Below are 14768 nucleotides of genomic sequence, written 5' to 3'. Positions count from 1 at the left end.
CGTGGCCCGCCCCTGGTAACAGTGGACTCAGAGCCACTGTCTCGGGCAGACCAAGGGGCTATGGCGCCCGTGTCCCTGTGGGCACATGGCCTTGTCTGCCTCTCTCCGCCCGCGTCTAGCCAGGAAGGGTCTCATCCCAGCTGGCTGGGGTTGCCATGGAAACTAACCTCCTATTCCGGCCACCGCCTTTTCCAGAACAAATACAACGCGGAAATTCTGAAACAACGGGAGCATCAGAGCCTGATCGAGGCCGAGAGGAAGCGGGTGGCTCGGATGCGCCAGCAGCAGCTGGAGTCGGAGCAGTTCCTGTTCTTTGAAGACCAGCTCAAGAAGCAAGAACTAGCGCGGGGTCAGATGCGGAGCCAGGAGAGCAGGGCGCTGTCGGAGCAGATTGACGGGAGCGCTCTGTCGTGTTTGCCGGCGCCGAGGACCAGCGCGCTGCTGAACGTGCTCGCAGACCAGCCTCCGAGGAGCGAGGCGGCCCGGGATGCCAGCCACTCTCCTCCCGTGAACAGGGCTCTGAAGCCCGCGGCGGCACTGAGCGCCGTGCAGAGTAAGTGACCGGCTGCCTCCCGGCCTCGCTTCGGACCCAGCCTCCTGGCTCCGTCCGGGGACCCGTGGGAGGGGCTCCTCTTCCCGTCATCCGCGGTGGTAGTGCCGCGGCAGGATGGGGTGTGAATTTCAGGGCCATCCGGCTCACCCCTCGTCCCCTGCAACCTTCACATTCAGGCAGCGTGATTTGCCCCCCATAGAGCAGCAGCCTTCTCATAAACGGGGCCCTATGGGGTCATGGGGCCGAGATTTGAAAAGAGAATTCCAAGAATTTTTTTTTTTCATTCTTGTATTTTCACCAAAGAAACCACCTGAATCCTAAAGGGAAACACGTACACTGCAAAGAAGATGCCCAGAAAATGGTTGGCGCAGAAATTGGCTTAAAAACGTAAATGTTTCGCGTGTTGCTGCCGCAGGAGGGTCTGGCGCAGAGGGGGTGGCCAACCTCCAGGCAGATTCTGTGCTTCTGCCAACAGTTAGTGCGGCTTGGGGGCAGCTCTGTGACCCCCAGCAGGGCCCAAATCCAAAGGCAGACACAGTCGGATGGCATCTTGTGTCCATTTATTTTAAAAGAGTTACGCTAGACAGCCATTTTATAAATCACCCATCGCGAAGCTGGCACCTTCCCCCTTGCTCATGAACCAGTTTGTAGATAAAGGGGAATTTTACCTTCCTTCGCCTTGATGCCCGCTGTTAAGACTTTTAAAAATAAAACAGAAAGCGGAGCACCTGATAATTTCATCTTTTATGTTTCGATTGCCCTGCAGTTGCTTGCCAAAATCAGTTCTGGTGGTGGGGTGTAAGATTTGTTTCTTTAGCTGGTTCTTCCTTTCCTATTTCTTAGATCTAGTGGTCGAAGGACTGCGGTGTGTAGTTTTACCAAGAGACCTTTGCCACAGATTTCTGCTGCTCGCAGAATCTAATACAGTGAGAGGAATAGAAACCTGCGGGATACTCTGTGGAAAACTGGTATGGCCTTTGTTTCATGTCTCTCTGCCCACGATATGTTCTGATGTCGTGACTTTCTTATCATTAGCAAAACAGAATAAAGGCATCCTAAGATCCCTAAGATGGCAGCCTAAGATATCATCCTAAGGCAATCCATAATTGCAAAAATTATGAAGATGCCTTTATCTAGATTAATGAACACAAAAAACTACTGTTGTTTTTAATGGAATGATCCTTCTAGGAAATGAGTTGTAAAATTTTAGGATACTGTATCAGTTGGTTGTAGAGAATGAATCAAACCACATGCTAAACCTTTGTTTAGAAAAATAACTGTTTGGGGCACCCGATTGGCCCATTTGGTTAAGCATCCGACTCTTGGTTTCAGCTCAGGTGATAATCTCAGTGTTGTGAGCTCGAGCCCCGAGTCCAGCTTCATGCTCAGTGTGGAATCTGCTTGAGATTCTTTCTCTCCCTCTGTCCCTCCTCCCTGCTCTCTCTCTCAAATAAATAAAATCTTAAAAAGACAAAGAAAGAAAAATGATGGATTACAGGTCTCCAGATTTCCAAAGCCATCTAGTTTTCTGAATCAGATTTCCACGGCAGTTGTTAATTTCCCATATATTTACCTAATTAACTCTACCCATTCTGATCTGGGGTAAGATCGGAGGTCTGTCATCTCGCCAACCTTTTGCAGACCCGCGTGGAATAAAACTAGGGTTCTCTTGTTTTCTTTGGTTTCATACAGTAGTTTCAACAAGCTGAAATCTTATGGCACAGGTCCCATTTACTTATGGAAGAGTCTATCAGAAATATATGATGAAAGACAGTGTCAAAATAGAAGGAGGACGAAAGAGAGGAGATGAGTTTAGTTTGCTACTTGCAAGAAGGATGAAAACTGTCTTGTGGAATGTGCCCTTGGGTCTAGGCACATTTTCCATCTAAACATTTAGCCTGGGAACTGTTGCTTCATGGCTGTGGTCTACTCAGCCCACATTCTCCCTGCCGTAGTTCGTTCTGAGTATTCACTTGTCCTCCAGGAGAGAGAAAGCACAGATGACCAACACAGGAGCATGACCCACCATGTTCTCTCGGTCACCTTGTTTGTCTGTCAGGAGCAATGTGTTCTGGATGCTTCCTCAAGACCATATATTGTACCCAGTTTGATTGATTGATTGATTGATTGATTCATTCATTCATTCATTCATTCCTTCATCAGACAGATGTGTGCTGAGTATTAGATGTGTTAGGCACTGCCCTTGGTGTCGGCATTCTGTAACCTCCAACAGCCATAGTCTTTGCCATACAGGGCTCACATCATGCCTCTGAAGGACCAGCCAGACGATCCCCAGTTGGTGGGGAAAGCCCTGAGACCGGAGAGAAGGTGGTGCTTGTGGAGAGCGGACCGCTCCTCCCAGCACAAGCATCTCCTCCCTGAGCATCCCATCACCTCTTCCCAGACCCCTTCCTTCATCTCTTCCCTTGACCTGAAGGGAGTATTGTGTTTTTCCTTTTTCGTTTTCTAAATGCAAACCCAAAACATCACCTTAATTATGGAAGATCTCAGTGAGTTCCCCCAATGGCAGGAGAGAAATTAGGTCTGGATGTGAAATAAAGTACAATGAATAAAATAAAATACACAAGGCCATCAACCTCCACAAACCTTAGAAATGTCCTTCAGTAAATCCACAAAACCGTTTCACTGGTATCTCCCCCTCCAGATAAACCTGATGCTGTGTTGTCTGGATCTCTTCCCCTGCACATGTACTATATCGAGGCATTGCTTATTAACTGATGATAGTGGAGCAGCCCTGGTGAAAGTGTTAAAAACTTTCTTTTTTTTTTTTTTATTCAAGATTTTATTTATTTATTGGACAACAGAGATCACCAGTAGGCAGAGAGGCAGGCAGAGAGAGAGAGGAAGGGAAGCAGACTCCCTGCTGAGTAGACAACCCGATGTGGGGCTCCATCCCAGGACCCTGGGATCATGACCTGAGCCGAAGGCAGAGGCTTTAACCCACTGAGCCACGCAGGCGCCCCTGTTAAACATTTTCTATCGTGAAAAGAGGTTTTGAGGTCCAGAGAGCTGCCTCACCTTTTTGGCAGATAACTCATTTTTAAGTGTGAGACTTTGATTTTGTGGACGCGGCGGGTGGGGTACTCTCTAGTCTTCCCGCAAAACGCTATGCTTCCAGCTCAGGCTGTGGTTTTGTGGGTCCCCCCCGCCCCCCAGATGCTTGTTACTCTTTTTTGCTGATTGTTTTTTAGACACATAATGAATTTACTATCACCCATGTGATCGTGCCAAAGCAGTCAGCGGGGCCGGACTACTGTGACGTGGAGAACGTGGAGGAGTTATTCGGTGTGCAGGACCAACATGGCCTCCTCACGCTGGGATGGATCCACGTACGTGTGAGCGTTGGGTTTCGGTGTCTCTCCCGTGGGGTGCTGCTTTCCTCCCTGAGGAAATTGAGCTTCCTTTAAATCGTTTCTTCTTCTTGATTTTTGTTTTCAAGTGGAATAAATGTCATCATAGTAAAGCATTCTCTCCAATGGTAGGCCAGGTCTAAGTCTGTCAAGTCCAGATTTGGACAAGGCAATAGTATCTTTTTTTCTGACCATCCAGCGTTAAAGGAGAGAGAAACATTTGGAAATTGGATGACTTGCTTTGATGATTTTCTGTAGTCTAATGAAGACCTAGTCAGATTTTTAACTAATTTAACGAGACCATTATTAATGTTCTCTTTCTCTTTGCCATGGGTCAGAAGTGGAATATTTTAAGAAAATTCCTAAAAATGTTTCTTTGAAACAGATGTTTTTATATATCAAACAGGGACCATAGATTTTGCCATGTCTCCCCAACAGGCCAAGGAGGAATTTATCACTGCATAAACAGCCACGGTGGGGCCAAAAATACTGGGTTCCAACAACCCCCGGGCCATCATAGGAGCGAGAAAGGGCTTACTAATTAAAAGCCATGAGTTTAAATCTTAGCTCTGCTAAAAATTCCTTACAGGAATGTTGGTAAATTATGTAAGCAATCTGGGCATCAGCTTTATCATCCACAGAACAGATGTCATAAGAATTGACTTCCTGCAGTGGTTTGCGTTAAATGAGATAATGTCAGTGAATTTCATAGTACATTTTTCTAGGAACTCAGAAAATCGTGGCCACTGGTTTTGGCGATGACGCTCAACTTTTCCTATCCATGGTTCAATCAATTTTTCCATTCAGTCTTATACATGTGGACCTGGGGTAGGAATAAGTCATCCCACTATCATGGGATGATGGCCAAGATTTTCAGAGAGAATGTGGAATAATTCAAGGACCCTTGAAGAGAGATGGGTGACCATTTTTCATTTTATTTGCTTTATAGGGATGCACTGAAGAGGGGCGGGACACATGCTTAGATTCTTCTACCCTCCCCACACACAAAATCAGCAAGCATTTGGTGTTAATGTAATTTCAGAGATAGAGGAGACCTTAGTCCCAGCTCCACCTAGGTTCTTTTTTTTTTCCCCCCAAGATTTTATTTATTTATTTGAGAGACAGAGAGGGAGAGCATGAGCAGGGAGAGGGACAGAGGGGGAGGGAGAAGCAGACTCCCTACTGAGCAGGGAGCCAGATGTGGGGCTCGATCCCAGGACCCTGAGATCATGACCTGACCTAAAGGCCCCCAGACACCTTTCCACCTCGGTTTCTATGTGTCCTTTGTCATCTCTGCTTCCGGGTGTCCCCACTGACCAGGTGGGGCTAATGAGTGCCCCCTCTCCCTCACTGGTTGTGTGTGAGCCATAAACAAGACATCGAGTATGAAAGCTCTTTGAAAAATATAAACCGCCTGTCAAACACAAGAAATGATTTATGATGAAGAGTTTTCAAAACTTCCCATATGTCTGTTTTCCTTAACAGTAAGTATTGTGCCTTACTGGGTGCTTAGAAATTACTGAATGTTCAAGGTATTCTGCAGTTGAATGTGATTTTCTGCCACAGGGAAGCATTTTAAAGCAAAATAAATTGTAGCCAAAGAAATAACACAAACTGAGAAAGAATGATACCCCATGAAGTTTTACTTACACCGAGGAGTCAATGTTAGTTTATAGTTCGTTTACTTCTTATAAAATGTTTTCCACATTAAAAACAGGTTTTCCCTTAGGACCTGTGTATGTAATACATGCAGTAATGAGGTTAAGCCGTGAATTTGGCAAAATTTTAAAATTTCAGGATTTTGCTTTTTTGTTTCTTTCACCATTGCAAGTCATTGTGGTTTGATGAACACCCTAAATCGTTGTATTTCTAAATTTTTATGGTTGTAAATGACATTTTACGATTTTTTTTAATTAACATAATAGTAGCAAAAAATTCCAGAGCTAGCTTTTTTCAGATGTAAGCTAGTCCTCGGAAGGAAGGGCGGAATCAGAGTCTAACAGGACTGGGTTCTCATGTGGACTTCCCAGCTTAAACGGCCCCCTGCACGACCCTTGTGCTTACCTCAGTCTTCACATCTGTAAAATGGGGATGGTAATAGCGCTTTGCTTCTGTCCAATGAGTCAGTGCCTGAGCGAGTGGCACCTGCAGCCATCGTCATCATCATGGTCGTGGCCACGGTCATGGTCATTTTTATTTCCCAAGAGGGAGCGGGGTTGGAGCGCCATTCTCCCGCGAAGAGCTATTATTGGCCAAGTAGAAGCGATGCCTCTTGCCAGAAATGAAGGGCTCGGGATGCTCGCGGTGTGCCTTCTGTCTGCAAAGAAATGGGGCGGGCAAGTGGCGATGGGTCTGTTTGACAGTCTGCTGGTTGCCTCCACGGTTCTGGAGTCCCTCTGAGCAAATTCTTACTTTCTCTCTGAGGCATAGATAGTTCTATGTAATAACAGAAGGTTTGTACTGAATCAGATGGACAGGCAGTCAGGCCCTCCCAGTCATTCCCTCACTAAAGCTTTGGGTTTTTTAAACGGTGGGATAATTTCCAGTCCTCAGCTGACCTACGTCTTTGCAGACCAAGACCGGGAGTTATTTTTTCTTTGCAGTATATGTATTTTCTGTGAATAGAGATCAACGGCTTTTCCCCTCATTCTGTTATATCTGTTAAATAAAGTGGAAATGAGCTGTGAAATCTTGCATTTCTTTTTTTTTTTTTTTTTAAGATTTTATTTATTTATTTGACAGAGGGAGAGATCCTACGTAGGCAGAGAGGCAGGCAGAGAGACGGGGGAAGTAGTCTCACTGCTGAGCAGAGAGCCTGATGCAGGGCTCGATCCCAGGACCCCAAGATCCTGACCTGAGCCGAAAGCAGAGGCTTAACCCACTGAGCCACTCATGTGCCCCAAATCTTGCATTTCTTTAGCAGACCATAGTTAAGTGCAAAGCTGTTTTTATGGGTCCGTGCCCTTTAGATAATAATGACAATATTGGGGCACCTGGGGGGGCTCAGTCGGTTAAGCCTCCAACTCTTGGTTGTGGTTCAAGTCACGATCTCAGAATTGTGAGATCGAGCCCCACGTGGGCTTCTGTGCTCAGTAGGGAGTCTGCTTGAGATTCTCTCCTCCTTCTCCCCATGGCCCCCATCTCAAAAAACAAACAAACAAAAAAAGACAGTCTTAAAATAACAATAGCAGGGGCGCCTGGGTGGCTCAGTGGGTTAACCCTCTGCCTTCGGCTCACGTCATGATCTCAGGGTCCTGGGATTGAGCCCTGCCTCGGCTCTCTGCTCAAGGGGGAGCCTGCTTCCCCCTCCTCTCTCTGCCTGCCTCTCTGCCTACTTGTGATCTCTGTCTGTCAAATAAATAAATGAAATCTTTAAAAAAAATAACAACAGCAATAACACGGGGAATAATTGTGATTCTTCTCTGTGCTAGGCACTGTTGTAAGAATTTTACGTGGATCGTCTCATTAATTTTAATGTAGCAGCCCCATGAAGAAAATGATTACTGTCCTTATTTTAAGGCTGATGAAATGGCATGAGGGGGTTAAGTAATCTTCTCAGTGTCATACAGCCAGTGAGCGATGGGCCCAGGACCCAGGCCGTACACCCAAGGACCTTGGTTTCATGATTAAAGTGGTCACATTCCTTTCTCAAGGGTAACTGAGGTTGACTGTGAATTTTAAAATCATGGTGGGTGCATGTGTTTTTCCTATTCGAGTGTGAACCTCTAGTGTGTCTCTTGTGAACACAAGTTTGTTTATAGCCCAAAACTTGGAAGATACAGCTCTCGGTTTATAATCTCCCCTTCCTTCTCATCATATGGGTATTTACTTGCTGTGGAGGACGAGTCCCAAACGCCTCCGACACCCTGGAGAGTTCTGCTCTTCTATTTGTAGGCAATGATGATCCACGGGAGGACACACAGGAAAATGGAGTAAATTCACTGAAAAAGTTCCATTCGTGTCCATGGTTTTATATAAACTATCTCTGGGCTCCCTCGGGATCCCGTGTGTGGAATTAAGATGCCAACAGGAGGGTCTCCTAGCTGCGTTGTGACACGAGTCTAATTAATAATTCCCAGTCCTGTCTGTCCTAATAAGCAGAAAGCGCATGGACACTTCCAGGAGCCTCTTCTCGGGCTTGTGGTTATTCCCAGGGTACACCAGGGGAGGGATTGTGCCAGGGACACAGTTTATTAAACCCTGGTTTTATTAATCAATGATGGTTTAAAAAAAAAAAAGAAAAGAAAAGAAAAAGCCGGCTATGAGAGATTTCTCGAACAGGCTGCGGCCTTGGCAAAGTCCTCCAGTAAGACTGTCCTCTTTCCCGTTTACAGACGCATCCGACCCAAACTGCGTTCTTGTCCAGTGTGGATCTCCACACGCACTGTTCCTATCAGCTCATGCTGCCGGAGGCAGTCGCCATTGTTTGTTCACCAAAGCATAAAGAGTAAGTGGCCCTGGGGACCGGGTCCAAGTGAGGCGTTGTCTGGGGCTGTTGGGTTCAAGTGCGTCCACATGGCAGGGGGTGGCACTTGGACAGGCAGGCACCCCGGGCCCTCGGGAGGCTGGGCTTGGTGCCGGCCAGCTCCCTTTTACCTTTACCTCTGTAGTCATAGGGCTTTTAAGGTCCTTTTATAGTAGAATTACCAGTTCTCTTTACTTAGGGAGCATGATCTCCAAGTGGATAAGCTGGACGTTATTTCAGTTTGCCTTTTGAGTTCCTCATTCTCCTGTCCTGCCTCGTGTTGTAAGAAAATTTCCAGCTTCCACTTAATGACCTTCAAAGCCTTTCTAGATTTGGGAGACAATGATGAGAGAGTGATGATGAGCAGAGGAGTCAGATACACTTAAGAGTGGAATCCTAGCTCCAGCTTCAGATGGTGTGTGACTGGCAGGATTCCTGACCACTATGATCCTCAGTCTCTTTATCCTTGACACCTGCCCATCTGGACTGATGTGAAGAGGAACCTGAATGGCAGTCTGTAGAAAGGGCTTAGCAATGGTGTCTGGCCCCACAGTTAGCACTTGATAAATATTTGCTGTTTCTTTAAACAGTGTCTATGTTATTAGAAAAAGTAGAAATATCTGCCACCTGTCATTTCCTCCCATGGCCCCTCCGTTTTGCATTCCGGTCTCAAGGGACAAGTTCAGCTGCCTCTTCCCCATTGCAGCCCAGCAGGTGCATGGAGTTGGCTTTGGCCCCTCGGGAGTTTCTCTCCTCTGGGCCACTTATTGCAAAACTGGTTTAAAAGATCACTGTGGAGGGGCGCCTGGGTGGCTCAGTCGGTTAAGCATCCAACTCTTGATTTCAGCTCAGGTCGTGATGTCAGGGTGGTAAGATCAAGCCCTGCATCAGGCTCTGCACTGAGCTCGGTGTCTGCTTAAGATTCTCTCTCTCTCTCCCACTCTGTCCCCTGCCACCCACCCCTCCCCCCGCTCGCTCTGGAAATACAGATGATCTTTAATTTTTCCACCTTTTGTTTTCACCCCGGAACAGCACCGGCATTTTCCGACTCACCAATGCCGGCATGCTCGAGGTTTCTGCTTGTAAAAAGAAGGGCTTTCATCCGCACACCAAGGACCCCAGGCTGTTCAGTGTGAGTAGACTCTGCTGGCTATTTTCTTTTTTCTTCAGATACTTATTTTCTACCTGTTCATTTCCTCCTACCCCCTTGAAGGAGAGAAACAGCAGCAGTGTAATATGGGATAAAACACTGCTTAGTTTGGGGTTTTCTTATCCTGAAAATTCATCAAGCTTTTTAGTTACTTCTGATTTCTTTGCACGATTATTTTATTTACAGGAGAATGCCAGTGTTTCTGTAGCACAGTTCATTGTGCATAAAGTTGCCTTTCCATTTATGGATCTATGGGATACTTAAAGAAATGCAGTTTTCCTCAGACTCTAACTAAGCAGACAATGAAAGAAAATGATATTTATTTTCTCATGACTTCTTTCCACTTGATGTGGCCAGATTAATTTTGTCATAACAGTTCATTGGAAACTGTAATCATATTTCTGGGGTAGCCACAGATAGCCCCAAAGAAACACCATTTGACTATATCTTTTCTTTCTAACTGCTTGCCCGGTGGTTCTCCAGCAGTAACATCAGAGAAACGTTGCTTTGAAGTTAGAATCTACTTAAAGTGACAATTAACTTGGCAACCTCTGTCTGTGTGTTTTTGCTAGAAATGAATCAGTCCGATTCTCTCTGTTCTGATCGGAAACATCTTCAAAATTAGAAATGTTTCTAAGTTCGGAAGTCCATATTCCCTTTCTGCGGAGAAACAGGGTAAAATATCATGATGTAAAACCAGTTTTTTCTCACCTAGATATGCAAACATGTGTTGGTAAAAGACATAAAAATAACCACACTGGACCTGAGGTGATGTGTTCTGAAGACGAGCCCGTCGACACGACTCCTCCCCGTGGACGTGCGGTAGCCAGATTTTCTTAACACGTTTCCTGAAGTGACTGATATTTTATATTTATACATTTTAGATCAGAAAGTTTGATATTTATTGTTCTTGCCCACTTTGAAGTTTTCTTTTTGGGTTGCTCTGTCTCCGGAGAGGTCACCGTTGTGTTACGTCAATAGTGTGAATCCCCCAGATACAACAACCACACAATAAATAATGCTGCAAACAACGGTATGTCTGGTGTTCGGAGAGGTCTCCGCGTGCGTTTTCAGTTTTCAATGCTTTGCTGTATTTTCTTCGTCGTTCCTATCAAAGGCAATTCCAAACAAAAGATCCTGAGTGCTCGGGGGTCTGCCAGACGGGCCATCGGGTCCTGCCACCCTTCCTATGGTCGAAGATGGGCAGTTACCACGTGGGAGAAGACACCTAGCTGCACACAGGAGAGCCGTCTGGCGTTCAATGTCAAGCTCAGAGCGTTGTGAGCGGCCGATACCAGACAGGGAGCTTCTACTCAGGGAGCAGGTGCCAAAGGGCTTGGGGGAGCAGACAGTTCATTAACCTGATGGAGAGGAGTCCGAGCAGGGACGCTTGCGGAGAGAAGAATGAAAAAAGACTCAGATAAAAGCGTACAGCTTGTTACTGTGAAAGTTAATAGAGGTTAATAGAAGAAATGAGGTATAGGAAATAACTGATAATTCTCAGCCCAAGAGAATTAAAAAGAAAATCACTTGCAAAGTGCACTTGCAATGAAAAGGATCTAGCTATAAATCAAGGAACAGGGAACATGAAGAGAAATACCTTTAAGCTGAGTAAGGCGACATAAAGACAACATTACCGAGGCTTGGACTGGGGTTTGCAACTGGTATCTGGATAATTCACGCTTTTACTTGGATCAAATGCAGGGGGGAGTGGGAGGTTTGTGGACGATGTTGGTTGAATTAGAAGGAAAAACATTGTGGAGACAGAATGTGACTGTCTTCAGAGGTAGAACATTTAAAGAGGTTTAAGGTAAAATGAGGACACTAGAGGGCCCTCATCCCATCTGGCTGGGGTCCTTATGTGGAGGAGAGATGAGGAGGCCGACACAGGGAAATCAAGAGGGGACACAGGGAGGTCTTCTCTGTCTGGCCGTCTACAAGGAAAGATGCTTCCAAAGAAACCAGACCTGACCACACCTTGATCTCAGACTTCCAGGCTCCAGAACTGTGAGAAAATAAATTTCTGCCATTTGAACCACTCTACCTGTGGTATTTTATTACGGCCGTCCACCAAACTCATACAGTACTTAACACTTACTGAGGTTGTTTTCTCTTGTTCTCACGGACAGAACTGGAAACGACGTTCTCTGTTCTGCAGAAATTACTGTCTTCTCCACAGACCTTGTCAGTTATCGAAGAGCAAGGTGGGTAGTGTGTGGGTTGTGCTCAGCTCCTGAAGTGGCTCCCGGATTCTTGTGAGAAGTGTTTTGTTTGCAGAACGATCGGCATATATTTGAGATGCGGTGGCGGCGAACGCCATATCCCAGGGTTGGCTCCATGTCTCCCCCTGCTTCATCCCACGCCACAGACACGCAGGTCGTGCTGGGAAGACTGTGGTATTTCAGTTGCTTGGACTGAGACGAAGGTTTGCGTTGGGGAACCAGCCACAGTGACCCCAACACGTGGACAGCAGATGTTTCTCACTTGGCCCGTCTAACAGAATTATGTAACCGGAGAGTGTTTTAGGTGATGAGGATGCTTGAGGAATGTCGTGTGTTCGGCACCGATCAAGAAAGAGAGGAAAACGTTCAGCTCCTTGTTCTTCTTAGAATTTAGTGTGTTATTTGTCATGAAGACAACAAATATGCAAAAAACTCTCCTTTGTTCCCTCAAGAGACGTGTTTCCTTTTCTAGCCTCTTGGCTCTTCATGAGGCAAGAACATCTTTCCTTGGGGACAGCCACATTAGTGGCACTGAGAGAGTCATCATACTGAGTCAAGAGTCCAAGAGGACTCTTTTTTTTAGTTATCGAAAGGCATGTCTTTGTTTATGTTGTTCTGACTAAAATACCACAAACTGGGTGGCTTAAACAACAGACATTTATTTCTCTCAGTTCTGGAGGCCCAAAGTCTGAGGGAAAGCCCACACGTTCAGGCTCTGAGTAGGGGCTCTCTCCAGGTTTGCGGACAGCCACCTTCTTCGGTGTCCTCACGTGATGGACAGAGCTCATCTCCCCGGAGTCTCTTCTTATATGGACACTGATCCCATCATCAGGGCTCCACCCTCCTGACTCAGTCACCCCTACAGGCCACTTCCCTCCACACACCATCACACCACGGATTAGATTACAACATATGGATTTTGAGGGGAGAGGTGGGAGGTACAGACATTCAGTCTATAGCAAGGCCAGTGCCAAAAAGCTAATGTTTTATCCATTTGCCATGCTTTATAGAAGTGCTACTGTATATCTCCTGAAATCCCATAATTACATTAAGTAGCATTCAAGAGCATGTGAATAGCTGTTACTCTGTTCCCTGTGATCTGGTGTTCAAATGCCTTCCAACAGAGTTACGGAATTAAGAAGCTTTCAAAAAGAAAGTTGATTAAGTCATACTTAATCAAGTCAGACTCGGAAGACCTGGGGATCATGACCTGAGCCGAAGGCAGAGGCTTCACCATCTGAGCCATCCAGGTGCCCCGAAAGCCAAAATTAAAAAAACAAAACAACAACAACAACAAAACCACCTCATTTAAGTAATGTCTATACCCATTGTGGGGCTCAAATCCACTACCCCGAGATCAAGAGCCACACACACTTTGAGCCAGCCAGACACTCCAAAGTCAAATTTGAATAATAAAATCCAAGCTCATGACGAAGATGCCTGAGGCTTCTAGAACTCTGTCATCACACGCTTACTGCTGTGGGACACCCAGTCCCAGGCAACTATCGAGGTCACTAGAATATTTTTAGGGTATTTTATTTATTTATTATATTTTATTAATATTTATGATATTTGTTTAAATATAAATATGTTTATGTTTATATTATTTATTTATTTATTTATTAGAATATTTTTAGAATATTTTTCTAAATGAAAAAGAATTTCATTTTACCAAGGACCGTTGACTTCTTGACTGGGTAAGATTAGAAATACAGGGGAAGGGGCTTTTGGGTGACTCAGTCGGTTGAGCGTCTGCCTTCAGTTCTGGTTGTGATCCTGGGGTGCTGGGATCCAGCCGTGCATCTGGCTCCCTGTTTGGCAGGGAGTCGGCTTCTCCCTGTCCCTCTGTTCCTCCCCCTGCTTGTTGTCTCTCTCTCTTTCTCTTAAATAAATATTAGAAATACAGGAGACAGAACTGACAGGAGCCATACCAATGGCATTTAAATACTACTTTTCTTCATGTGAAACTCAGTGGTTTATGCATTCACACGGGAAAAGGCTATCTGGGGACATCCATCTGAAATCACAAGCATTTCATTTTTTTAAGAACAAGGGCTAGTTCTTAATATGAGGGTGGAAATTGCCTGCTTCATATATTTTTTGTATGGGACAAGGGATGTCATTTTGTAGAGGGAGATCTGGTGGATGATTTTAGGCCGTTTCTTCAGGAGTTTCAGGTTGTAGTGTATGCAGAGTGATCTAAAGAGGGGAGGAAATAATGGACCCAATGATAGGACGGAGGAATAAGCTTCAAAACCAAATGTGGTGGGAAAGAAAGAGACATGACCTAAGAAGAATACGGAAGTACCACCTGTGGGACATCTGAGCTTCAGTCTTTGAAAAACTGTCCTTGACTACACTGCGTAAAAGCCTTTTGTCCTCATCAGTTTTCCTTCAAGATAGTGTATGTCACGGGGCACCTGGGTGGCTTAGTGGGTTAAAGCCTCTGCCTTCGGCTCAGGTCGTGATCCCAGGGTCCTGGGATCGAGCCCTGCATCAGGCTCTCTGCTCAACAGGGAGCCTGCTTCCTCCTCTCTCTCTGCCTGCCTCTCTGCCTACTTGTGATCTCCCTCTGTCAAATAAATAAATAAAATCTTAAAAAAAAAAAAAATAGCCTCTCAAGATAGTGTATGTCACAAAAGCAACGAGGCAAACCGTAATCATTTATATTCCCTCCAGACGTCAGAGCGGGCATGGAGTCATGACAAGAACATTCTGGAAGAGCTGTAGCCACCGGGAATAAATCAGAGAGGTAGCAGTCCCTGCGTGTTCGTTTTCCCGATACATTTCTGATGATGACATGAAGAATTTAACCCACCAGATGAAGCACTCACAAACGGTGAATAATTCCAATAGCCAAATTTCTCACTCAAAATGGCCTTCCTGACAGAGGAGGTGCTGTCTGGTTTGGGGACCGACGTTTCACAGAGAAAACGGTATGAATTCCGCTTGGGAAAATCATAGCCCAGTCATAGTCAAACTATGTGTCAGACTGTGTGTGGTCCCA

General features: G+C 45.6%; 1 protein-coding gene across 7 annotated transcripts in view; it reads left to right on the top strand.

The window, feature by feature from the left end:
• The window catches only part of STAMBPL1 (STAM binding protein like 1), a 48851-nt gene extending 38276 nt beyond the window's left edge, over positions 1-10575 (top strand). For 6 of the 7 annotated variants that reach the window (XM_032312607.1, XM_032312611.1, XM_032312605.1 and 3 more), the window contains 6 exons: positions 196-553; positions 1397-1521; positions 3766-3909; positions 8259-8371; positions 9422-9521; positions 10255-10575. In XM_032312607.1, the coding sequence (XP_032168498.1) occupies positions 196-553; positions 1397-1521; positions 3766-3909; positions 8259-8371; positions 9422-9521; positions 10255-10311 (897 nt within the window). In that variant the 3' untranslated portion in view covers positions 10312-10575. The remainder of the gene's footprint in view (positions 1-195; positions 554-1396; positions 1522-3765; positions 3910-8258; positions 8372-9421; positions 9522-10254) is intronic. The other variant, XM_032312610.1, reaches the window with a different exon arrangement.
• Positions 10576-14768: the final 4193 nt, after the last annotated feature.

The sequence above is a fragment of the Mustela erminea genome, chromosome 14 (genome assembly GCF_009829155.1).
Source record: "Mustela erminea isolate mMusErm1 chromosome 14, mMusErm1.Pri, whole genome shotgun sequence".
Taxonomy (NCBI): Eukaryota; Metazoa; Chordata; class Mammalia; order Carnivora; family Mustelidae; genus Mustela; species Mustela erminea.
The sequence above is the reverse complement of the archived record's forward strand: the minus strand, read 5'-3'. Positions and strand labels throughout refer to the sequence as shown.